Source organism: Lepidochelys kempii, chromosome 1, assembly GCF_965140285.1.
Source record: "Lepidochelys kempii isolate rLepKem1 chromosome 1, rLepKem1.hap1, whole genome shotgun sequence".
Lineage (NCBI taxonomy): Eukaryota > Metazoa > Chordata > Testudines > Cheloniidae > Lepidochelys > Lepidochelys kempii.
Genome location: NC_136380.1, coordinates 217,779,133 through 217,803,403, shown reverse-complemented (window position 1 = coordinate 217,803,403; position 24,271 = coordinate 217,779,133). Strand labels below are relative to the sequence as shown.

Genomic DNA, 24,271 nt, shown 5'->3' with positions numbered 1-24,271 from the left:
GACGGAGCTGCCTGGCCGCTGAGAGAACAGATTGCATCGGTGGCAGGTGTCCTTCCCGGCAGGAAGGGAATTAGTTGGACGCAAGATGCCAGGGAACAGGGGAGAAGAGTATCTGCTTTGATGCCATTGGGAAAGGGGAGAATGCGCTGCGCTCCTTTCCCATCCCCCAGTTCTCCCCAGCGAGCAAACGATGGCTCCCTCTCTCCGTGTGCAGGTCCCGTCTCCCACTGGGGGCCGGGAGGAGGTTTGCACCGTCCAGCTGACCATCTCCAACGGCCGCTACTTCAATGTGAAGGAGGAGAAGAAGGTCCTGATCCGCAGGGGTGACAGCAGCACCTTCGTCCAGACGGACAAACCCATTTACACGCCAGGGCAGAAAGGTGAGAGCTGTGAGCGTATCTCACCTGCCAGCTCTCCAGGCTTGGTCAGGGCTGCCCCGCATTTGTCCCCACAGGCCTGAGGCAGCTGCTGTACGCATTGCTTGCTGGAAGAAGCAAAGGTGGGGAGCAGGTGGGCGGGAGGCTTGAGCTTGCTGGTCCTTCCTCAATCCATGCCTGAGCAGCTCCACCCTCTGCTGGGGACTCTGGCCACAAAGCATCAGCTGTGTGGTCAGCCCCTGTGATTGGCAGTGGGGGCCGGGGGATTTTGGGGGGGCTCATGCATGTGATAGGAGCACATGGGTGGGAGGGAGGACAGACCACACTGGAGGACATACAGTGTGGGGAGACAGGCACACAAGGATGGAGGACACAGTGCAGGGCCTCAGGACCACCAGGGAACACACTGGTGCCTGGGGGTGAGGGAACAAAGTTTGGAGATACAGACAGTGAGCGATGGGGAACACTAGGGTCTAGGCAGGAATTAACTTGGAGATGAGGACATGCAAGGGCCTAAGGATTGGGGAAAACCCAGTCTTATTCACCTCCCAAACGGAGGAGCTTGGAGGCCTCCACATGAGCTTAGCTCATACCTGTTTATAGGCTTCACTGAGAAGAAAATATAACAGAGACAGCCTGCGACCCATAAGCCTCGCAACCTGTCAGAGGAAGTGGGACAAAAATGTTGGGTGTGGGGTACAAATGGTAGAATTTCCGGGGTCTGGCAGGGCTGGGTGGGGAGTCCAGGGCTGGAATAGCAGGGGGGCTGCAAGACAGGACTGAGGGGCATTGGCAGGGCTGGGTGGGGAGCCCAGCACTGGAATAGCAGGGGGGCTGCAGGGCAGGACTGAGGGGCATTGGCAGGGCTGGGTGGGGAGCCCAGCACTGGAATAGCAGGGGGGCTGCAGGGCAGGACTGAAGTCCATTTCTGAATGTGTTCCATCTTCATAACTTTTCTTTCAATATTCTTTTCTCCCCTCAGTGAAGTTTCGGATTTTGACTCTGAATGAGAAGTTTGTTCCCCTTAACAGCAAGGTAAGGCATATTCAAGTGGACAAAGGGAAGTTTCCTGACTCCACATCCCTCACCCCCCTCCAGTCACCTGGTCCCTGGCAATTCCAAGTCATGTCTGTCTCTTTCCCCATGAATGTAGACAAGGTCTAAGAGGCCCTACCCCTCAAGGTAACAGTTGCTAAACTGTTATTAAAATTGGATGGGAGCTGGTGTCCGATTGCTAATGCTGAGGCCCAGTGCTGTCTAAATCACCACATGGCCACGCCCCAGCAGGTGGCTCAGAAATACCAATTCTCTATTAAGTGTATCCCAGCTTCCTTTTCTGGCTGGTTGAGGGATAGTCCAGAGATCTGCACCGCAATTCCCTACCAAAGAGGACGTGCCAGCCTGTGTAAGCATCTGCAGACTACAGCCACAAATCACATGCACAGCAAGCTGGGACTAGAATTCTTGCCTTGCAGCTCTGGCTTCTATCATCTGAGCTCAAGGAGAGTTCCTTCTGTTTCTGCTAACGACATTACTAATATTTATTTGTATTATTGTCATGGGGCAGGATCCCATTGTGCTAGGTTCTGTACAAACACAGATCCGAAGAGAAGTAAATTTCCTTTTTGAGCCACCCACTCAAGGCTGCTATCACATGCTCACTCATACATACAGATAGAGCCTGAATCTCCTGTGCCTTGCACATTGTGTAGTCCTTTGCATCCTTTGTAGTCATTTCCACATGAATACGCATTTTGCACAGGTGTAAATGATGGCGCAAGGCAGTGAGAAATCGGATCCAAAACCAGTAATTCGCACCTGCTCCTGTGTTTTTAATCCTGTAACTGCTTCCCTTACTAGTGGCTGGAAGAGTAAAGACCCACTATAACCCTTCCCTGTGAAGCCAGTGATTTCAGAGTCAGATGTTCTCTCCCGTTAATGCTGTGTTGCCAACGCTTATGATTTTATTGTGAGTCTCGTGGTCTCTGAGTGCTTCTCTCAAAGCCTCAGTTGCTGGAATGATATTGTAGGAGAACATCAGCTTTCATTTTGTTTTAAAAAAGTAAGTTTCTAGCCCTCCTCGTTGCAGGGAAAAGCTTGAAAATGTGAAGCATGTGCACACCAAAGGCTCAGAAACCAGAAGCCAAAGAAAAAGAACCCAACATTTATTATTATTTTTTAATATCTCATGAATTTTAAAGTTGATCTCGTGATTTTTTGGGGGGAGGGCTGGACTAATTTTTTAACTTTTGGGGGTGGCAATGCTGCTGCAGCATGTGTAACTAGCTAGGTGACAATGGCATTTTTTACATATCTGTCTGCTGGGTCATTACATTTTCTAATACTGCTGTCTGTTTATTTTTCAGTACTCTGTGATAGAACTCCAGGTGGGTATCTCATAACACCTAGATGCTATGGTGATGGATGCTCCAGGATACATACAGAGATAATTTGAGCAGTATGTTAAAGATATTCCCTTTGGACAGGGTTGTGTGTGTGTGTTTTGTCCAGTCACTTTTCACAGCAGACATCCCAAAACCTCATGATCAATCTTTTATGAATGGGCAGGTTCTAGAGCTTCAAGCAACCTATGTTGATTCTTGAATTTCATTCCTAGATAAAGGGGGAGGTTCTAGAAGTCAGGACCCTTTATAGTCTCCTTTTAAGCTATACTATGGAACAGAGTTCTGAAGCTTTGAAGACTCCAGCATTTAAAACTTCATATAGTATAAGGTCCAGGCTCTTTAAAATTTGAGGGCAACAATAAGGTAGAACTTTATTTTCGGCCTCTTTAGGACTTAATGGGCAAAGAAACTAAAACCTTTATAACTTTGTGGGTTCTGGGATCTAGAAACGTGGAACCTGAAGAGATTTTTGGGTTATGACCTGCAGTTGGATAGGCCTTGACGAGAAAGAGAAGCTAGTAGACTTAAAACTTTATGAGTTTGACAACTCGGACCATTTTAGAACTTAAGGAGCAAAAGTAGCTAGAATTGTTAGACGGTTCTGGCCGCAGCCTTTCTAAATAAGCAAGTAGGGCCAGTGCTAATGGTGGCTGCCTTTTTTTCTCTCTGAGAGCAGGACCCCAACCGTAACCGGATTGGTCAATGGCTGGATGTGCGACCGAGGCAGGGCATTGTGGATCTCTCCTTCCAGTTAGCTGATGAACCTTCCCTGGGGACTTACACCATCAACGTGGCCAGCACAAAAGCTTCCAGTACCTTTAGTGTTGAGGAGTATGGTATGATGAAACGTGGAGGGGAGAGATCTGAGGAGAGGAAACTCCTATCGATCAATCGGGTTTCTAATGGTCCAAAAAAATGTGACGGCAAAACATTTTCATCCGAGTAGTGGGTTAATGATCATATACCATCTGAGAGCCAAGATTAATCACATGCCAGTGGAGGAGTCCACACCTGGGGAGGATCGCACCTGATGGGGTGATGCGGGAATCACAGTCAGGACAAGTTGAAATGTCACTTCACCAAGATGCCTAGTTAATACTTGGGCTGGAATAGTATGACAGCAGTGCTGGAAATTCCTCCAACACCATTTCATTGAGGGATCCCAGCAGTGACCTATAGGATACACTCCTCCCCTTGTTCATTCACTCCTGGCCTACACCCCCCCTATACACCCACACACCCTGTTCTCTTGTGAGACCCCTCCCTGAGCCTATATCCTGGCAGCCTGCTCTTCACCTGCTCTCTCTGGCTTTTCCTTCTAGTGCTGCCAAAATTTGAGGTTTTCTTTGAGGGGCCAACTCAGATTTATGCATTGGATAAAACCTTCCCGCTCCACGTGTGTGGCAGGTGAGGAGGCTGCTTTGTGGGGAGGGAGCTGCTAATCAGTGGTCACGCACCCCTTCCCCAAGCCCCTGCCCTTCCCCTGAATCCATCAAAGGAAAGAAATGGGAAAGGAGAAGGGGCAAATGTTGGGTTCCTCTTCAGATACCAAGAGATTCACTGGGTAATGCAAGATCCAAGCCATTGTCTTTCCCTGTGGAAGATCTACATAAATCCAGCTAGAGAGTGGCTCTCGCTCAGAGAGGGGAGCCCTGTGCTAGGCTGGAGAGACTGTCTCCTTGGAAGATACACATGCCCACCTGAAAAGAGCTGGGGTAGGGTGAGGTACACATACCAGGCTGGAGAGACCCTTCTTGACGCGAAGGAACACGCACCATCACTTTTGGGAAGAACACACCACTTCTCATTGCTTAAACTCTGCTGACCGTATTTGCTTCATAGGCGGAGTGGGTGGATTTCACTGGAGCCACAACTGTTAGCAATGGCTAATGCGGGGGTGGGGGAGGGTGGGGAAGGAGGATGAGCGAATGCTTTACTGCTACTTGGATGGTGTAAACTCCACAGAGCGGGAGAAAATGTTCAAGAAGACACTGAATGGGGAGAGCCAGGAGCGAAGGGGTAAATTTCAGGCTGCGTTATGGGGAAACATTCTTATCACTGATTTGCTAGACTGTGACATCATCCCCCCACTCAGAAGTGTGGAAGCCCCAGCTTAGGTTATTTGAAATCAAACTGGGCAAAGCTCTGAAGAAGAGACTGTCACATGGGGATACTGGTACTGACCTCCCTCACAGTGGAGGTTTCATTTGTGAGTGTTTGAGATCCTGAGGAGGGAGGCACCCATAGAGGAGCACAGTGCGCATGCCACCCCACACTCTACGATATTTCTCTCTTTCCTTAGTGTTTCTCTCCTGGTTTTCTTTCTCCTCTGCCCTGCCCCTCACAGGTACACCTATGGGAGAGCAGTGCAGGGCACCGTCCGAGTGACCCTGTGTCAGAAAGCTTGGCGATCCAAGCGGCCCCCAAGACACTTTGGCACAGATATCTGTGAGGAGTACAGTGGCCAGGTGAGCTGGTTAGCCAGATCGGAGAGGGTAAGTGGGTAGGAAGGGAGCACTGTGGAGACAGGGGTGTCAGGGAAAGGGAGGGACAGGAGAGGGCAGCAGCACTGCCCATTCGGTAGCATGGGAAATAGTTGCACAAAGCTTGTGTGGCCCAGTAACTCCTTCCTGTCTCCACTGTCCCTCCACTCAGGCACCGCTAATGCATGCTCCCTTTCCACTTCCAGACCACCAGCAGGGGCTGCTTCTCCACTTCTGTGAGCATGGCAGTCTTTAACCTCACCTCCTACGAGTATGACAGCAAGCTCAGTGCAGACGCCTCTCTGGTGGAAGACGGCACAGGTGAGCACAGATGCATGAGACACGTGGAACCACATGGTACAGGGAAGGGGCCGAGATGGAAGGTATTTCCAGACTGGTCACACCAATGGCGTGGGAGGGGATCAGGAGCTCTTCATCCCTCTTTTTGTCCATTCCTTTCAGAGCGCTGCGTCAAGGCATCAGGAGAGCCAGAGAGCTTTCTGGGCTGCGTGTGTCCTGCAGAGATCTCTGCTCTGAGGCAGTGTTGCTTCACAATGGGGTTGGGAGTAGCTGTGAATGTAGGGAGTGATTTTACAGAGGTGCGTTTGACAACTCTGGGGAAACACGCCATGCTAACAGTCTCCGTGTCTCTGAAGGGTACAGATGCCAAGCAGGAACTGTTTAGCAGGTTCCCACTGGGGGTTACAGGAATAATGAAATGAAATCAAACAAAGGCTGGATAACCAGGGGCCATTCTCTAGGTGGAGTCATTCCCTGGTGCCAGCTTCACTAGCTTTCATCCCTCACCCCACCCTCTCTCCCTTTCACTTAGGGGTGCAAATCAATGCCTCTGGCCAATTCCTCATCTCCAGGACAGCTGGGACTGCCACCTTTGAGAAACTGGATGATTACTACATCCCTGGAGTCCCCTACAGAGGGAAGGTGATTCTCCCCATCTCTTCCCTTCCCCTAGTTTGCAAGTGAATTTAGTGGCTGATAAATTGTGCTGAACCAACACCTGGTGGAGAGCTGACAAGATCTCTTTGTCCCCACTATGTATACAGCTTCCCTCCCTCTCCCCCGTGTCAATGGGCCTTAGTCTTGCTTTAGATGTACTCCCACTAGGCTGGCAGAGAAGTTCATTCAGCATCTGTTCGAGGTACAGCCACCTGTGGGGGACATGTCCCCTCACCCCAAGGTTTTCCGGTGCTCTTTTTGCTCTCTGCACTCTGCAAGAGTTGGGCATTTTCACACCACATCCACCCTCCTTCCCCAGTTTTCTTAGGTAGTTTCACCTCTGATTTCTGCTGAGAGTCAATCAAAGGGGTTAATTAATGCCATTGGCAGATGTAATTGGACCCCTGTCCAATAGGAACTGGACTGACCCCCACCAACTCTTTTCACACAGGCCACCATATAGCTGAGGGTGGACAATTTTCAACCACTCTCAGCTTGGCTGATACTGAATACTTGGCTTTAGAGGTAGGAAAGCTTAATATCCCTTTTGCCTGACATGGCTCCAGACTGGAACCAGTGCCCTAGAGGTGAAAAGAGCCAGCTCCAATTCCCCTGAGCAAGCCAGTGCCCCTGCTCTAGGGCTAGTTTGCAATCAGTGCACTGGAGGTGCATTAATCATGGGCCGGATGCGTAGGACACTAAAGGAGATGAGAGATCTTAGTTTTTATGTCCCTCTGTGGTGCAACCAGATTAAACTACAGGATCATCTTGGGGATATTATGAAAAGCGCAAAAGTTTACCTCGTGATAAGCTACATGGGGCGACGGTTTAACAAAACATACATCACAGATGGCACTGGGAGAGCTTCATTCAACATGGACACAACTGCCTGGAATAGCTCATCGGTCTCTTTGGAGGTAAGTCCAGAAGATTCAACACTTGTGTTCATGAACGTGAAGACCTGGAACCAAACAGCCCAGCCAACACCCCCGAGTCTTGCCCGTGCAGCCCCTCTGCTATTCCAGTCCTGGGCTCCCTACACGGCTCTGGCAATGCGCTTATTAGGAATAGCCTTTCCCAAGGGAAGTGGTGGAAGCCCTATCTCTTGAGACATTTATAGCTGGTCACGAACAATGGCCTAGAGCATAGACTGCCTTGGTGTGGGTTGGGGAGAAGGAGGAGATAAAATGTGACTGTACAGGTCTTCATCCCTAATTTCTGTGTGTCTGTGACCTTATCCTAGGGAAGATTCAAACTGGAGGATCTGGTACAGGAACCTGGGAAGATCAACGTTGGTTATGTGAACACTTACCAGTACCTGCAGCCGTTCCATGTCACAACCAAGAGCTTCCTGAAGATACACCCACTGCCGGGAACGCTGCCCTGCGGGCTGAAGCAGAATGTCCAGGTTACATTTGCCCTCAGCCGGAAGGACCTGGGAGAAGGAGCCAGCCGCATGGATTTCACCTACTATGTGAGTCACAGTGGAGGGATAATCATGAATGGGGAAGGGGAGAGCAGCCCACATTGGGGTGGGATGCTGAGCTGAAGCCTACAGGGAAACACTGTAGCTGTCGCTTAATTTCACACTGAGGGAAAGTGCCAGATGGGCAGGCACTCTGGGTGCTGTATGTGGAGTGGCAGTTCAAACTTCTCCACAACATGACCCTCAGCTGGGCCCTAGGGACATCTCCATGGGTGAGAGAGGAGTTCAGTCTGTGTGGTTTATTCCATCCTTGGCCTTTGCTGAGGCTGCCAACAGTAGGCCACTCAGCGTCAATAGGGATGGTGGGTTTTTCTGATGCACACGCTTCTCTCACTAGGAACTGGACTGAGAACCCCTCATTCCTTTTAGACAGGCTGCCAAAAAGCCACCCAGTGGGAATGACTTCTGGTCACTGTTCATCCAGGCTTGATTAGAGTCTGTTCTCTGGAGGTGAAAGACCCCATCTCCCACACCCTGATCCGTTGACACACTCATCATCCATCCGTTGCCCCTGACCTGGGGTCAACTCATAACTGGTTCCCTTGGGGGGGAAGACTCCTCATCCCATTCCCTGGTCTCCCTGAATCAGCCAGTATCCTAGAGGTGAAAAGACCCTTATCTTAGAGCCTCAGTTCCATCAAGGATGCAACCTGTGTGCTATACTTGGGTGCATGGGGTGGGGTTGATTGCATTCTGAGGATAACAGCATGCAAATTCATCTAGTTTTTCTCCTCTCTTAGGTCACTGGGAAAGTCGGGATTGTCGTCAGGGGCCAGAAGAACATACGGATTGGGAAACTGAGCAGTGAGTTCTGACACTTGGTCCCAGGGCTGATTTAGAGGGTGGAGTTCCTAAAGGGCTCCTGGAGGCCAATGGTCATAGGTTTCCCTTGAAATCTCCCTTGGTTCTGAGTAACCTGGTTCCATGGCTGAGTTATAACACATGGGCAATAGATGAGAGGCTTGTGGGAAGAAATCATAGCCTCTGGGACAAAGGAAATTGAGGATGGAATGATGGAGTGGGGAGGGAGAGAAGGGAGGAGAGACTGAAAAGGATTGAGGGAAGGATAGAGCAGAGAGGAGGACATGGAAAAGAAAGTGGAAGGATAGTGGGAGATGCTTCAATACCACAGGGAAGGGTGCGTTAGACATTCAGGGAGGCAGAGGGGATAGGAGGAGATCTTGGTGGAGTTGTGATGGTAACACTTTTTCTCTTTCCATCAAGCACTGAAAGGCTCCTTCTCCATCCCTCTGACCTTCACCTCTGACTTCACGCCCGCCCCTTCATTAGTGGTGTACGCCATCTTCCCCAGCAAAGGAGTGGCAGCCGACAGCATCCAGTTTGATGTTGCCATGTGCTTCAAAAACCAGGTGAGGCTTGCAACTGAGGGGAAAACTGGGGGTGGTGCTGAGGAGGAAGAGCCGGGAGGGATTGGTGCACCTTGGGTAAACCGGAGCCCCAGAGTCTTCAGAGAGGAGAAAATGGGTGCAAGCATTGTGTGAAAATGCAGGTCCCAGGGGCACAGAGCTTCCACAGTGACTGGTCTGCATGAGAGTATTTAGAGTGGGCAAGGCACCAGCTTCATCTAGTCTGGTCTCACTCCTTTTCCTATACCAGATCAGACCATAAGTCTGCCTAATGCAGTATCCCACCTTCCACAGCGCTGGATCATCAAGTCTGGTTTCCTTCATCCAGCCATGGCCACTACCTGCTGTCACAGAGGAAAGTGAGGCACCAGGATGCATGTGGTCAGTTGTGCAGTGCTGTAATGCCATTTACCCCTGGACTTATCACTGCTTTGCCTGTCCCAGCGATCTCTTGCTATCAGAGATGGCTTTTGGGGCCCACAGAATCTGCGTCGAAGGGAGTCAGTGAATCCTGGGGGGAGGAGGCCTCTGTGGGACAGTTCAGAGTGTGAAGTGGGAATCAGCTGCTGTCTCCATGCACTGAGCAGTGCTCTGCTAGCTGTGCCTAGCCTTGGGGCAGAGTTAGAAGACCAAAGGTCTGGGTGAGCTCCACTAAAAAGACCCAGCCACCATGTCTTCCCAACCAAAACACTGGGTAGGGCTGAAAGGAAAGATCCACTGGCCCCACTGCCAGACAGAGCAGAGGCACAGAGAGTGAGTGAACAGAGGAAAGAACTGGAGAGGTGTTTGCCGTTGGCGAGTGGGGATGAGAAAAAGAAGGGGTGGAGATGGAGGGGTGGGAAGGCCCATAAAGGTAACATCTCTTTTTCTCTTCCACTGTTGCTTGCTTTCCCCATGTGCTGATCAAGGTGAAGATGGGCTTCTCAGCTAAAGAAGCTCTCCCAGGATCGACAGTCCAGCTCCAGCTTCAGGCAGCTTCCGGCTCGGTGTGTGCAGTCCGGGCAGTGGACAAGAGCGTGCTCCTCATGAGGCCAGAGAAAGAGCTCACCAACCACACAGTGAGTGACTGTCTGTCCCTCAGAGTCATGCTCACCAAGGACCAGGGATGGATTGAGGAGACACAAAGGGGGAGTGACTTGTGAACCAGCAGGTCTGCAGGGGAATGGGCTGGAGTTGAAAGCTGGGGCTGTGGGGTGAAGGGTGTTTCTGTGCTAGGGAGGGGCAAGTGTGGGACATTTGTCTCTGGGATGGTGTGAGGGTGATAGATACCTGCTCCTCCCTGCCTGGTTCTTCCCATTCTGTTGGTTTCCCTAGGTCTATGAGTTATTCCCTTTCATACACCGCCATGGGTACCCCTACCAAGTTGAGGAATACCCAGATCTATGTGTGCGACTTCCACCTTTATTACCAGTGGTGTCACGGAGGCCTTGGTATCCCTATCAGCCGGATGTCTTTAACCTCTTCAGGGTAATTGTCTCTGATCCTTTCCTGGAATCTGCATGGAAATGGCACCCGGGAAAACACAAGCCAGTGGGAAAGTGCCCTCCCCCAACAGGTTGACTCTCTGCAGTTTATCCCCCTGTGCTTTGCCCAGTCTTAGCTTTAGTGTCCCAAGCGGGGTGCGGTTTCCACCTCATCCCTTGGGGAGACTGTGCCACAAGCTCCTAGCATTCATCGTTACAAGACGCCCCCGATTTCTAGATCATTTTCCTCCAGGGATCAGTGTTATCCCCTTTACTCCTTCCCAACCAATAGCCAGGCAGTAACGCTCGCTGGCTGGGGCAGGGCAGGCGAGGTGGGCACCTCTGAGCGGTGGCAGTAGAACCCAGCACTCCTTGGCAGTGCCACCACGTTGGGCAGGTGACTGGAGTCACTGGACATTAAATGGCCCATCCGAGTCTCCGAGACTCCCCTTTTGACGAGGGGAAAGGACTGGAGGCTTCAGTCAGTGCTTGGGGCTGAGAATCAAATGGGACCTTCAGGAGATTGTCTGGGTGACTCAGTACAGGGCACTCTCCCATTATGTGCAATGCAGCCCCGGGTGCTCATAGATTTGTCACAGCGGGCAGGGCTGTGCCATGATCCTACGAGGCCATGCAGGGGAATCACGGGCAATGAGGCGCAGACCTCTGAACAGCCACAAAGGACCTACGGGGAAGTAAACTGCACCCCAAAAAGAGATGCAGTGATGTGCCGCCCTCCCAGTGCAAGGAGGGAACAGGAGTCTGAGGCGTATCCCCTCCTGGGGCAGAGCAGCCCCGTACCACCCTGGACACAAGGCTGATCCCATCAGCTCAGATTAGATCACTGTTATTAATTAATCTAGCCTTGCCATCTTGCAGCTGCTGCTCTCTTTTTCTTCGTAACAGAGCATAGGCCTGAAAATCTTTTCCAATCTCATGATAAAGAAGCGGACTCAGTGCTATTATCCAGTGGACAACAGGCCAACAGCACCCCCACTAAGGCCCATCAGCATCCTGAGTAAGCTTTATTTATTCCCTCCCTCCAGCTGCTGGATGGGTATCCCTGCCTCTGCCTGGCCAATGGATACTGAGAGAAAACCAGGGCTGAGGCCAAAATCCGGAAGTGGAAGTTGCCCAGTGCTTAGTCCTCAGCACAGGGAGTTCTGAGACCTGGGTTCTCTTCGCATCTGTGCCACTGGCCTGCTGTGTTGCCCTGAGCAAGTCACTCCCTCTGTGTGCCTCAGTTTCCCCATCTGTAAAAGGGGGATAATGATACTGCACTGCCTCACAGTGGGATTATAAGGCTTAAATCATTATTGTTGCAAAGTGCTTTGAGCCCCTTGGTGCTGAGCAATGCAAAGTGTTATAATTTATAATTATAATTAAGTTTACCTGATCTTCTGAGTTGCTATCAAACTATTCTCAAAACTTTGCCCTCTCTGGCCAAGGTAACAGTGATTTCCTTTGTAGCTATTCACTTTGCACTCTCTAAATCTTCTGGCTTCTTCAAATATTTCATGGCTGTCTGTCTCTGCTCTTTCTTTTCAGTATTTCCTTCCTCTTCTCCAAGCTGCTAAACAGATCCTTCACTCTCCCTTTTTCCTTTCTCTTTTGCTTTTTTTTCTTTCTGCTCCTTCAGCAGTCTGGGATGGAGGGTGGGGGGGGGGACATCCCAGCAGTCAACTCCCAGCAAAAGAGCCATCCAGAACCAAGACAGATTGAGCACAGATCCCGTTGACCTGGGACAAACTTAAACCACAGATCCATTGTGGGGGGAGCACTGTGGAGAAGCGTGATGCCAAGAGGTGGAGATTAGGGTTGGGTGGATTTGTCTCCATGTTCCCTCCCTAGTGCATCTGGGACACTGCATTAAGGCCCCGGTGACACTTCAGTGGCCTTTGGATCAGGCCCACAATTCAAACACAGTAGGCTGCCAATGGCAGGAGAGCAGTGATGTGACTGGCTGTGCATTGAGGCAGCGGGGCCCACCAGAGGATCACCGTGGCACTTGCAGTTCCCCCAGCATGAAGGGAGGAAAGCCTAGCCGCACCCACAGTGCCCTGGTGCTGTTGGGTAGGCACAGCATAAGCAACCACTGCTAAGGCCACGCTGCGGAGGCCTCCCGTTCTCCCCTTTCCCCAAGGCCCTAGCCTCCCTAGGACAATGCTGCTTTCCTTTCCCCATTTCCCCTCCTTTCCCATAGGAGATTCCATCACCCCAGCCCAATCCCAAGTGCATCCCTCTGCCAGGCTCTTCTTTCCAGGTCCCAGGCACAGCCTAGCTGCCAGCTATCTCTCACCATGTGCCCCATGCTGGGAACACCCACTGCCCCTAATGGGTGCAGCACCCACCTACTTGTCAGTGAGGGGCAGGGCTCCTTCTCAGCTTTGGCACTTAAAGAGTCAGAAGCAGCTCCAAGTAACAGGCCATATAATCCTTTTGGGGGCATTGCGTAGAGACTAATGGAGGGCCAGTCCCCAGGACCAAGTGTGGCTTTGTCCTGAATCTTCCATCTCCAGTGTCAGACTAACCCCTCACTCACAGAGTATCAGCCCTGGCACCCTCCCTCAGCCAGCTGAACTGGCCGTCCCAGTGCTGGACAGTCTGTGGCTGAGGGGGCTAACTTGCCCAAATCCTGATGGGGAATCTGTATTCTTTGTTTCAGAGGCTCCTCCAGAACCCGCTATCCCAGGGAGAGTTCGCCAGTATTTCCCTGAAACCTGGCTCTGGGATTTGATCTCTGTCGGGTAGGTATTGGCAGCTGGATGAATGCCATGGGGGCTGAAGGGAAACTGTGCCCTTTCTTGTTAAGTCTGGGTGATTTCTCCCCAGTGTTTGTATTAAAAGCCAGACCTAGGAATTCTAAAAACCCCAAATGGAAAAGATTTACCAGTCCCTCCATTGTCCCAGCCAGTACAGGTTAGTTCTCACAACACATTCTCCAGAGCATTGTCTAGTCCTGGTTGATGGTGATTCAAGCAATGGAGTTTCCACTGCTCCATTTGGGGAAGTTTTCTCCCAATCAGTAGATCCTAAGTGTTAGGGAATATTTCCTGATCTACATCCAGAATCTCTTGCTTTGCTCAGTTTCTATCACATTTCCTCCTACATAATCTCTCTGTAGCCTCCTGAACCTATCTGGTCTTTACACACCTCCATGATCACAGACAGTTATCACCCCTTTGTTGTCCTTAGTCAAGCAAGACACATTGCTCATAACTCTCATGGCAGATCCCTTCTATCCATATACCAGATGTAGCAAAGGAGTCACTGTTGACTCTTGAGAGTAGATCAAATGTATTTATACTGACACTAAACACCTATTTTTGTACCAGAGCAAGGGGTTGTCTCCTTTGGCCTTTCTCTTTGAAACAGAAGGGTTTGCTGAGTGTGGATCACATGATTAGACCCACTGCAGAGGAAGCAAAAGCCCAAATCCAAAGATTCCCCAAAGATCTTTGTGGAGAGGGGCCTGAATTCCCCCCACTTGGGTCTGAATTTTGTAGCTGAACCCTATATTTGTAATGTGCCAAACCAAAATCCAGCTCAGAACTTGGGGAGCAGGGTTCAGCTCTTACCGCACTTAGCACAGAAAAACACTGCTTTTGGTTCAAGACCAAGCATCCCCACTCAGTGCGCATCCTCTACTTGGTTCAACACCAAGTTCTCAACTCGGTAGACACTCCCAGCTGAATTCAAAGTGTGGCTCCCACTCCCAGTATCTTTGGGTTGGAACCTACAAATCTGGAGTGTGCCAGGAAACCTTTCTAACAATGAGGGTCTGCTGGACTATAGCAGAGTCTCCTCAAGGGAGGGGATGGAAGCTCCATCACTGAGGACATTTAAAACGAGCCCTGGACAAAACCTTGGAGAACAGACTGTAGGGAACCGTCCTGGGCTGGGGGATGGCCCAAAGATGGCCCAGTACAAAGTCCCTTTCCATCTCTTTTTCATTCCTAGGGAGGGCTAATATCAATGGACTAGAGCCAATGGACTAGAGATTAGGGTTACTGGCTGCTCCATAATATCAGGATTGCGACTGCACACACTGAGCCTGGGACCCTGCTTTTTCCCCATTGTAGGGTGGTGGGTTAAATTGCTTTATGTGATGGCTCTCCCCTCTCAGTCCCACTGGAAACAGGGACATCCCAGTTACGGTGCCTGACACCATCACCGAGTGGAAAGCCGGGATGTTCTGCATGGCCAGGCTGGGCTTTGGACTCGCCTCAACCACAAGCCTTGTGACATTCCAGCCCTTCTTCGTGGATGTGACGCTGCCATACTCTCTGGTCCGGGGAGAGACCTTCACCCTAAAGGCCACCGTCTTCAACTACCTGAGGCAGTGCATCCAGGTGAGTGCCCCGCCACGACACGTGGCAGCATGCCCGATGTAGCAGTCCGTGCATCCAGAAGCTGGGCTTTCCAAGGCTGCGCTAATCACTTGCCTACCTCTGTCACTCGCTCAGATCCAAGTGTCCCTGGCTAAATCCCCAGACTTCCGGGTGGACTTGTGCAGGAGCTGCAGGTACGTCCACTGCCTGTGTGTAGAAGAATCCAGAACCTTCTCATGGAGCGTGACAGCCACAACATTGGGTAAGGCAGGGACAGTGGTGGAGGGGCGGGTAAGTCCATGACCACTGGACTGTGACGAAGAGGGCCTGGGTGGCACACGGAGATTGGGGAGTGTTATATGGAGCCTTTATATAGGTCCCCACTTGGCTCTCAGTCCAGTCCCTAGTGGGACAAGACACAAAACCACCTTGACACTAATTGCCTCCCCCATCTGTTGACAGGATGGATAGGGTTTGGAGTCCCTCTCTTATGCCCCTCGAAGGCGAGGCAGACTCTTATTGGCCTGGGGTAGGGAGAGGCGCACAGGTACATGCAGGGCAAGCTCGCATTGTTGCTGCCATTCTGGACACAGCCTGTCAATAAAGAGGGTCTCCAGTTTCCAAGGAGCTGCTGAGTCTTCCCTCTCCACCTGCATTAAAGTGCACTTACCCTTTACAGTGATATTCTTAATGGGCCAAAATCACTCCTGGTGTAACATCACTGAGTCACTTACACCAGGGGTCAGTGATGCTGACTAGTCAGCTAGACCAGCTGGCCGATCCAGACCAAAGAGACCATTCAGACTATCAGGACCAACTAGAGTAAGACCTTCTAGCCCAAGACCTTCTAGCCTCCGCCTGATCAGCATCAGCAAAACGTCAGCTGGAGCACATGGCCTCAGCCTGGCACTGGTTGTGAGAAACAGACACTGTTCAATATGATTGACAGGGACGGCGAATATTAAGGTCAGCACAGTAGTGATGGACAACACGCCACAGTGTGGAGGCAGGAGAACCTTCCCCCCAGCAATGCCACGGAAAGATACACTGATCAAGCCCCTGTTAATCCGGGTCAGTATGAGGCCAGGCTTCCCTCTGTCCCTTACGATTTAGGATCGTGGGTCACCCCATCTCCATCGTTGAAGGGAGGGGGGAGAGTTTGGAGAACAAAGTTCTCATTCTGTGCCATTAGCTGGAGCCAGCATCCCAAAGCCTTTGCACCAGTCACTGCTGTCGCCTGCGCTCCTCTAACGCTCCTGCTTATACCCTCCCCGCTGCACCATTTCCCATGCCACCCTGCACGCCATACCCACACTCCTGTCTGTGCCATTCTCCATCAGACCCCAGCTCCGGCATGTGATCACAGACCAGGGTGGTGCCTCCTTCTAGGTTTGTTCCTCCGGCTCCCCTGACCGGACTGGGACTGGAACACTGGGCTCCTTGTGGAGGGGGGCTCCAGCCCAGCCCTATAGGGATAAAAGGAGAGAGACCCCAGCCCGAGGCTAATGGGGGTAAAGCTCCTGACAGCTTGGGCACAACCCCTTGAGACCTGCAATCACACATGGATTTTGCAGCTGTTTGGAAATCTTGTTTGTAACCCTGTTTGTCCCCTCCAATGCCCCTGTCTCTGCTCCAACAGCCAGAGGGAGTGCTCGTGGAGAAGGCTCACAGCTGCCGGCTGTGCCCTAGAGGAGGTAGGAGAGCTGCACCGGAGGGGTCTCAGGAGCCTTGTCCCTGCTTTGATTGGTGGCCGGGAATGGGGCTGGTGTGCAGGGATGGCAGATAAAGGAATATGTAAAAATGTATTTCTTATTCGGCGTGGTGTATCGGGACAGGAAAAGACAAAAAATAATCCCTCTCATTGGCATCCCACTGCGTCTACCACGCAGCCTGGGAGAGAGCACCCTCTGCTGAGCCACCCACCCGGCTCCCTCTAGCACAGCGCCCTCTAGCTCCACACTGACTCAGAGGGAAGAACCCCCCACCCCTCGAGTCCCCCCCATCCCTCCCTGCAGCATTCTAGGTTTTCCCCAGGAAGATGCCCAGCCAAGTGGTGACCAAACTTAAATCTATATGCTTGGAGTTTGGGGTAATGGCTTTCGTATTCGGATGCCATTTTATCTCCGTAATCACTCTGCCAGTGCCTTGTGAAGAGTTAGTACAGGATTTACTGCTGTAAAGGGGATCACTAAGGGCTGTTGGTGAGGGATCTGATGGAATAGGTGGGGCTAGCCAGGTGAAAATGAGCAAAGGGAGGTAAGTTTTTAGAGGTTTTTAAGGTCGGTCTTGACAAAGCCTGGGCTGGGATGATTTAGTTGGGGATTGGTCCTGCTTTGAGCAGGGGATTGGACTAGATGACCTCCTGAGGTCTCTTCCAACCCTGATATTCTATGATTCTAAGATAGACAGGGTGATAACAAAGCTGGGAGAGTCTCCCTTTGAGGAATGTTGGGAGCTCCATCACTGGGAAATTTTTAAAACTGGGACTAGGCAGAGCCCTGGAGGGTGGACTGCACTGGCCAGGATGATGGGGGAGATTGATGTATTGCTTACCACCTTGTCTCCTTGGTTGGAGTCATACAGCTTGATTTCTAATGCTGTTTCTTTAATGTGTGATCATCAGGAAATACAGTCAAAGACCTTGTGTCCCTCACCCTCCCTGCTAATGTCGTGAAAGGATCAGCCAGAGCTACCATCTCTGTCCTGGGTAAGTTGCCCCAGGGTGTGAGCTCACTGACTCCTGTTACAGACAAACAGGTGCTGAGCTGGGCAGCCATGTCCCATTAGTGACAGGGGAAGCCTCAAAAGATTTGATGCTTGTTTATTAGTGAATCTCTGCAAGATTTTCCAACCACCTTGTTTCAGAAGTTCTAGATTGGCACCCCAGCTTTAAAGAGGAAGGGAGTGTCCTGGGGGAAGATCCCCTGCACCTTCCTGAGCAGGACTTTGGAACAAAGAGGCTGCCCGCAGAGAATCCAGGCCAAGGCCTACACTGAGCCCAGTGCCGGCTGGAACAGGACTTTGGGAGCCTGGCTGGGATATACTCAATAATGCTCACAGCCGTGTACCACACTGCTGAGTTTCACAGCTATAGTGCAGCCTTGCGGTGGAGAACAGACTGGCCTTGGCTGGAATGAAGAAAAAGGGGATTCTTTACTGAGGCTGCTGGACGCAGCCAGACCCTAAAGGTTCTCTCTGGCTCTGACTTGTGGATTCATTCATAGACTATGCTGCCTAGTGTAGCAGGACTACTACAGGGCCTGGCCTGGACCAGGCAGTCATGGCCCGGGCTCCTGACTGCACTAGAAGAGACTTAACTTCAGAAAGCCCCTGAGATATTACAGAGAACAAGGCTTTTCCCCCTCATATTTACAGCATTTTTCACTTCCCGTGAGGTAAGAACAGCTCCCGTCCTGTTTGGATTTCAGTCTTCTGAGCTGGCCAGATAAGATTGAGGCAACTGCAGTGATGAAACAGAATGACACCCGAGCTGCCACTGACCTACTAACACTATCTGCTTGCCTCAAAGGCCAGGAAAATCTCAGGCCCTGCAAGAATGCCTCTGGGTTACTCTCCCTGTGTAACATGGTCACCTGTCAGCACAGCCAGAGAAACAGCCCCACTGGTGTCCTTTTACAAGCAGGGCTCATTGTCATTAGCGTTCAGCTCAGCTTTTTTAACTGGAGGATTGAGGCAAAGGTTTTCAGTCGGTTCGCACTCTATCCAACCTGTGTTGTTCTCCCCAGGTTAGGCATTTGCCAAACACCCATAACGTCCCGTGACTGAGTCCCCCTCCTGCATCCCCGCAGCCATAGCGCTCATCCTGGTAATTAAAGATTGAGCTGTCAGACCCGGACTGGGCACCCCAGGTCGTTTTGAATGATCAGCTGCAAGAAAGCATTTAAGATTGCACTGAAGGCTCTTTTTTTGCCTCCCCCCCGGCAGGGGACATCATGGGGACAGCACTGCAGAACCTGGACCGGCTGGTGCAGATGCCCAGTGGCTGCGGGGAGCAGAACATGGTGCTGTTCGCCCCCATCATCTACGTGCTGCAGTATCTGGAGAAGACGGGGCAGCTGACCCCGGAGATCAGGGAGAGGGCGACGGGATTCCTGCGCAGCGGCAAGTATCCTGAGCCCAGCTCCAATAGTGTCCAATCTGGCACCGGCCACGCCAATAGCCCCTCTCCTGCACCTACCCTGGAACTACCGGCCTTCACCCTGGCACAGCTGTGCAGTATATGAGTTTTCTTTCCCCTCTCCCCAGGGTACCAGAGGCAGCTCCTATACAAGCACAGCCATGGTGCATACAGCGCCTTCGGGGAGCACGATAGAGAGGGGAACACGTGGTAAGAGCTGGTGCCTTCCCTTGCTTCCGATGCTCAGCCTGAACAGATGCGAGCTACTACCACTGGGGAAAGATCCTCTGATACACACATGCCTTCACTGGGAGCAGTGACGCTGAGAAAGACCTAGTGAGAGCAGATTAGATAGGAGTTGGCAATGTGATATGGCTGCTAGATGGGCAGTGTGGTTTTGGGTGGCACACACAAAGGCATCGCCCCATGGAGCAGGGCGGGCGTAGGGAAAGCTAATGCCCCTCTCTATAGCTCTGGGCATCCCAGGGGCTGGAAGTCATTGACTGACTTAGAGAGCTCAGAGAAGAGAAACCAGACTGATCAGGTGGGTGGAGGAGAAATGGAAATTGCTGAATCTGCCTGGCTTGGCTCTGTGATGCCATAATCACCCCCCGCCCCCAGCCCCCTTAGACAACTGCCCACAGGTATCTGCAAGACATAAACAAGAAGGAGAGAGAGGGATTAGTGGTTGGAGGCATGACAGGCTACCTGGGGATCATGGGATGGAATTAAGAAAGGGGGAATATAGATTGAAGATTAGGAACTCTTCCTGGTAGTGAGGGGGGGAACTGATTCCCAGGAGAGGAAAGCAAGGGCCCCATCACATCGGACTTTTCCAACTAGACTGGACAAAGTCCTAGAACATGTGCTATAGGGAGGCCATGCTGAGTTGGTCCTACAGAGAAGGGCTGGATAGGCCCAAATGGGGAACTTCTACCTCTCACTTTCAATACTGTATGAATCAGATGGGCCAAAGTCATTCTTGGTATAATGGTGCTGAGTTAAATTCTGCTGGGGAGGAATTTAAGCATTTGCATCTGTGTGTCTGTCTGTCTCTCCCCATGCCCCCCCATCCTCACCTTCCTAGGCTGACGGCATTTGTGGTTAAGAGTTTTGGACAAGCCAAAAAATCCATCTTCATAGATGACAAGAACATTCAAGATGCCCTGAAATGGCTGGAGCTTCACCAGCTCCCCAGCGGCTGCTTTACCAACAAAGGGAGGTTCTTCCACTCTTCCATGAAGGTAAATAGCAGCCAAGCCAGACAGGAGAGCTGGGGAACTGAGCACACATGGGCAGATGCTGTGACAGCAAAGGAGTATGGGGGCCAAGGAGAATCCTGGGAGATCAGCCCTGGGATTCCTCTCACCAGCACTATAGTGAACAGAGTCTGGGGTAGATCCCTTAGGATTCTTACAGGGAACACACCCCAAGGAGTCACCTCCCCAACCCTAGAAACCCCTTTAAATAGGAAAATGGGTTTTGGCTAAGCCCCTGGGCATGCCATTAGAATGACATCTGATTGCTAACTGTGCTGTGTGTCCACTCTCCCATCTCTCTGTGTGCTGGTACTTCCCGCAGGGCGGTGTGAATGATGAGATCTCTCTGGGGGCCTACATCACTGCAGCACTGCTGGAGCTGGGGCAGCCACTCAAGGTGAGCCCGTCAGCCTCATCCCCCATCTCTCACTTTCCTCCTCTAGGGCCCCAGCTGGGCGCTGCTGTGAGGAAGCTGAGCAGGCTGGACTCCCTCTGGGCGGGCACTGGCGGGGCACTGCTTTAGAGAAGCTCGCACTGCTGCAACCGTTTCTGTGGCTGGGCACCAAGAGGGCAGGGCTCTGAGGGTGTTCCCCTGCTGGCATCTGCCAGGCCAGGTGTTGATAAGGCACTGCCTGGAGGAAGCTCACACGCAGCATAATTGGCATGGCATGACAGAGCAGTGGGGGCTAGTAACACAGGCATCCCTGTGCATCTCCAGGGCAGGCGCCTTGTAGAGCTGTTGCAGTGTAGAGTTAAAGTCCGGTCAGTGGGGCAGATTCTGCTCTGTTACACAAGTGTATCTGGAGTAACTCTACTGGCATTCGTGGAGTTACACCCGTTTCCCAGGGATCAGAGTCTGGCTCATAGTGTTACTCTGTCAGTGCAGTCTCAAGGGGTCTCATTCATCCCAGGTGTAAGCCCACTGAAGTTGGTGCAATTGTCCTCACATTCATACATGGCCCTAGCTAGCCTGCAGATAAAGGCATACCAGCTGTCTGAGATGTGACCTCTGTGTGGGCAACTTCTCACGCACAGGGCAGCATGGTGCAGGCGGCCTTACGTTGCCTCATTCACGCCGTTCACAATGTCACCAATGTTTACACGGAAGCTGTGTTGGCCTACGCCTTCGCCCTGGCTGGGGACTATGAGGTGACCCAGGAGCTGCTGTACAAGCTGGATGAACAGGCCATCAAATCAGGTACTGGGTTCAACTGGCAGCTCTTTAGGGCAGGGATTGTTGTCTGATTTGCTGGGAGCAAAAGCAGCATACACCTGCCCAGCACGGTGTGGTCATTCAGCAGCAGCAGCTCTGGTCAAGCTCTGTGGGGTTTGAAGTCTGTAAAGCCAGGCAGGCTGCTTTGTGAGGGACTGAACAGGGACTTAGAAGGCTGCTTTCATGGCCTTTATACAGGGGCAGTAACTGCACTGCAGGATCAAGGAGTTAGACCTGGTCAGACATACTCAGCACTAAAACCTAACATGCACACGCAAATGGCAAAACTCTCACCGACTTCAATGGGAGCAGAGGTAAGCCAGGGCCGAGTGCTTTTGAACCCCCCCACCCCCCGATTACAAACGCTCTGATTTTGTAGGATATTTAGGGCCATTGGAGCACTTCCAGGAGCTGGTCTCCTGCTGGCTGGCTATCCAGTCACAGTGAATATGGTAACAGGCTACCGTACGTGAAGGGTGTGATCATGAAGAAAGAAGAGGAAGCGGATTGTGGGGGTGGATCTCACGGGCTGCCATAGAGCAACGGGGGGCATTCCAGGTTGGACATTCAGGAAACACTTCCTAACTCAGAGGAGTCTGTGAGAATGAGCAACTTTCTTCAAGGGAAGGAGTGGAACACTGAGATCTAGGACTGGACAAATCCCCAGAGCAAAAACTGTAGGGAGCAATCCTGGGTTGGGCCCTTGCGGACTACTGGGATGATTCCTTTATGGCTTTCCCCATCTCTGGAGATGTGTTTTCCCCCATGTAACTCGTGTGTTATTTTTTCCTTCCCTAGGAGGCCAAATCCACTGGAGCCCCAAGCCCAGCTCCCCAGCTGCCACAGATTTCTGGCCTAGGACTCAGTCAGTGGATGTTGAGCTGACAGCCTACGTGCTCCTGGCTTACCTCTCCAAACCACGCATAAACGCGAGGGACATGGCCACTGCTGCCGGCATCGTGGCCTGGCTGGCCCGGCAGCAGAACGCCCGCGGAGGGTTTGCTTCCACACAGGTGATGACTGGCTCCCATCAGAGACAGAGCCCCCCTCCCTCCCGGGCATTGGGCAGGCTGTGGCCCCTGCTGCACTCAGGAACAGAGAATCCTTTGGGGAGCGCTCCTGTACTCAGGCAGAGGGAGGAGAAGCCTAGCGCTCGTACCCAGGGGTGCAGATCCCACTGCACTTGGGGGCTGGAGGGGGGGGATTCCCCAGGTGCACAGAACCCTCCCTGTGCCCACAGGGTTTGACACAAACAGTGAGGTAGCTGTCTCTCCCTCGACAGGACACGGTGGTCGCACTGCAGGCCCTGGCTAAGTACGCAGCCCGGACGTTCAGCACATTGGCACAGGTGACAGTGACGGTGAAGTCTCAGAGGAGCTTTGAGAGGAAGTTCCAGGTCACCCACAAGAACCGGCTGCTACTGCAGCACGCGCTGCTGACGGAAATCCCCGGGGAGTTCTCAGTGCAGGCCCAGGGCAGCAGCTGCGTCTATGCCCAGGTGAGTCACGGGGAAGTGTGTCTGAGACAAGGGGGAAGTGTTACTGGTGGAGTGTGGGAATTCTGCCGCTTCCCTCTGCATGGAATTTCGGATCTGTCACTTCCCCTTCTCTCACTCCTCTGCAGACGGTGCTGAGATACAATGAGCCTCCTCCACGGGTCTCCATGACATTCTCTCTGCGCGTCACCACGCAGCTGATGGACTGCGCCCAGGGCAATGCGCGCTTCCTCACCGTCCGCATCCACGTCAGGTGACCCTGCGATTCCCCCCATGTATACATCACTCACCTGGGACACAGCCCCTGTCTGGAGCAGAGCAGGGAGTGTCAGAGCTGGGCAGGGGTTCAGGCCACCTGGGGGGGCAGGGGTGATACAGAGAGCTTTGGCAGCTGGGAACAAGGCAAGCCAAAGGGCTGGGGTGCTCATCCGTGTGGGGAAAGGACAGCAGGGAGGGATGGGGAGGAAGGTCAGGACCAGGTGCCTGGCAATGGGGTGGGACAGTGTGAGGGTCCTGTAGCTTTATCCAGCTGGGGGAGGAGCCTGATAGGTACAGAAAAGGGAATCTCTGAGGGATACTCAAGAGGCTGGGGCAGCTCAGAGCAGCGTGATCCCATTAGCCCCCAGATCTTCGAATGCCAAGACCTCATCTCCCTGCCAGGACGCTGGGCACCAGTCCCTGTGCACAGGAGGGCTAGTGCTGGTGAGGACTGATGGGGAGGAAATGTTACAGCCTCATTTAGCCCCGGCTCACAGTCTGACCATCTGCCTACTCCCAGCTACATCGGGAGCAGAGTCACTTCCAACATGGTGATTCTGGAGGTCTCCCTGCTGTCTGGATTCAGTCTGGCTTCAGGCTCCCACACATCGGTAAGGAATCTTGGCATCAGAATGGGGGCCATGGCAAAGGGTGAGGTGGTGAATCACTGGTGGGATCTGTCCTTGCTGAGAGGGGAGGGAGCTTCCACAGACAGAGGCTCTTAGACAGCTGTGAGGACCCTCACTCAGCTGCCCCTGCAACCCCCTGTAAGACTTGGAGCCTTTGAACCACCTTGGGCCACCACTGATCTCTCTCTACACACTACTCCCAGGCTGCCTAGCATCCGGGAATCTAGAGCCTCCCCTCCCCTGTGTCTGGAGCAGTACTAGCATTCATGAGCTGGGCGAGGAGTCAGACCAAACAGTAGCTGGCCTGATTGTGAATCAGAGCTCAAGTCCAGCAGGCAGACCCAGAACTGCTCCAGCTGCTGCTGGGAGGATTTACAGACTGACACCCAAGACGGGGTCAGTCACGTACA

At 52.3% G+C, this 24,271-nt stretch overlaps 2 protein-coding genes across 4 annotated transcripts in view; both read left to right on the top strand.

Annotated features, from left to right (window-relative positions):
• The first annotated feature begins 3 nt into the window (after positions 1–3).
• LOC140898938 (alpha-2-macroglobulin-like protein 1) lies at positions 4–5,244 on the top strand. The gene is made up of 5 exons (XM_073313561.1): positions 4–380; positions 1,360–1,412; positions 2,744–2,764; positions 4,105–4,189; positions 5,130–5,244. The coding sequence occupies exons 1-5, from the start codon at positions 191–193 to the stop codon at positions 5,168–5,170; spliced, it is 390 nt and encodes a 129-aa protein (XP_073169662.1). The 5' UTR covers positions 4–190; the 3' UTR covers positions 5,171–5,244.
• LOC140898795 (alpha-2-macroglobulin-like protein 1) overlaps positions 5,170–24,271 on the top strand; it is a 35,989-nt gene continuing 16,887 nt past the window's right edge. For 2 of the 3 annotated variants that reach the window (XM_073313222.2, XM_073313212.2), the window contains exons 1-25: positions 5,170–5,250; positions 5,472–5,586; positions 6,098–6,207; positions 6,972–7,139; positions 7,466–7,696; positions 8,449–8,512; positions 8,933–9,078; positions 9,984–10,133; positions 10,390–10,542; positions 11,445–11,556; positions 13,204–13,285; positions 14,665–14,890; positions 15,005–15,131; positions 15,819–15,940; positions 16,509–16,563; positions 17,493–17,576; positions 18,815–18,991; positions 19,136–19,217; positions 20,095–20,251; positions 20,589–20,663; positions 21,302–21,464; positions 22,278–22,492; positions 22,762–22,977; positions 23,103–23,227; positions 23,753–23,843. In XM_073313222.2, the coding sequence (XP_073169323.2) occupies positions 5,508–5,586; positions 6,098–6,207; positions 6,972–7,139; positions 7,466–7,696; positions 8,449–8,512; positions 8,933–9,078; positions 9,984–10,133; positions 10,390–10,542; positions 11,445–11,556; positions 13,204–13,285; positions 14,665–14,890; positions 15,005–15,131; positions 15,819–15,940; positions 16,509–16,563; positions 17,493–17,576; positions 18,815–18,991; positions 19,136–19,217; positions 20,095–20,251; positions 20,589–20,663; positions 21,302–21,464; positions 22,278–22,492; positions 22,762–22,977; positions 23,103–23,227; positions 23,753–23,843 (3,210 nt within the window). In that variant the 5' untranslated portion in view covers positions 5,170–5,250; positions 5,472–5,507. Of the gene's footprint in view, positions 5,251–5,471; positions 5,587–6,097; positions 6,208–6,971; positions 7,140–7,465; positions 7,697–8,448; positions 8,513–8,932; positions 9,079–9,983; positions 10,134–10,389; positions 10,543–11,444; positions 11,557–13,203; positions 13,286–14,664; positions 14,891–15,004; positions 15,132–15,818; positions 15,941–16,508; positions 16,564–17,492; positions 17,577–18,814; positions 18,992–19,135; positions 19,218–20,094; positions 20,252–20,588; positions 20,664–21,301; positions 21,465–22,277; positions 22,493–22,761; positions 22,978–23,102; positions 23,228–23,634; positions 23,844–24,271 lie in introns of those variants that run through there. The other variant, XM_073313256.2, reaches the window with a different exon arrangement.

Bases quoted from the DNA above. Each gene is read 5' to 3' on its own strand.
- LOC140898938 (XM_073313561.1), top strand. From the start codon at position 191: ATGGCTCCCTCTCTCCGTGTGCAGGTCCCGTCTCCCACTGGGGGCCGG. The intron at 381-1,359 runs GTGAGAGCTGTG...TTCTCCCCTCAG, and splicing joins TTACACGCCAGGGCAGAAAG to TGAAGTTTCGGATTTTGACT. The intron at 2,765-4,104 runs GTGGGTATCTCA...TTTTCCTTCTAG, and splicing joins ACTCTGTGATAGAACTCCAG to TGCTGCCAAAATTTGAGGTT.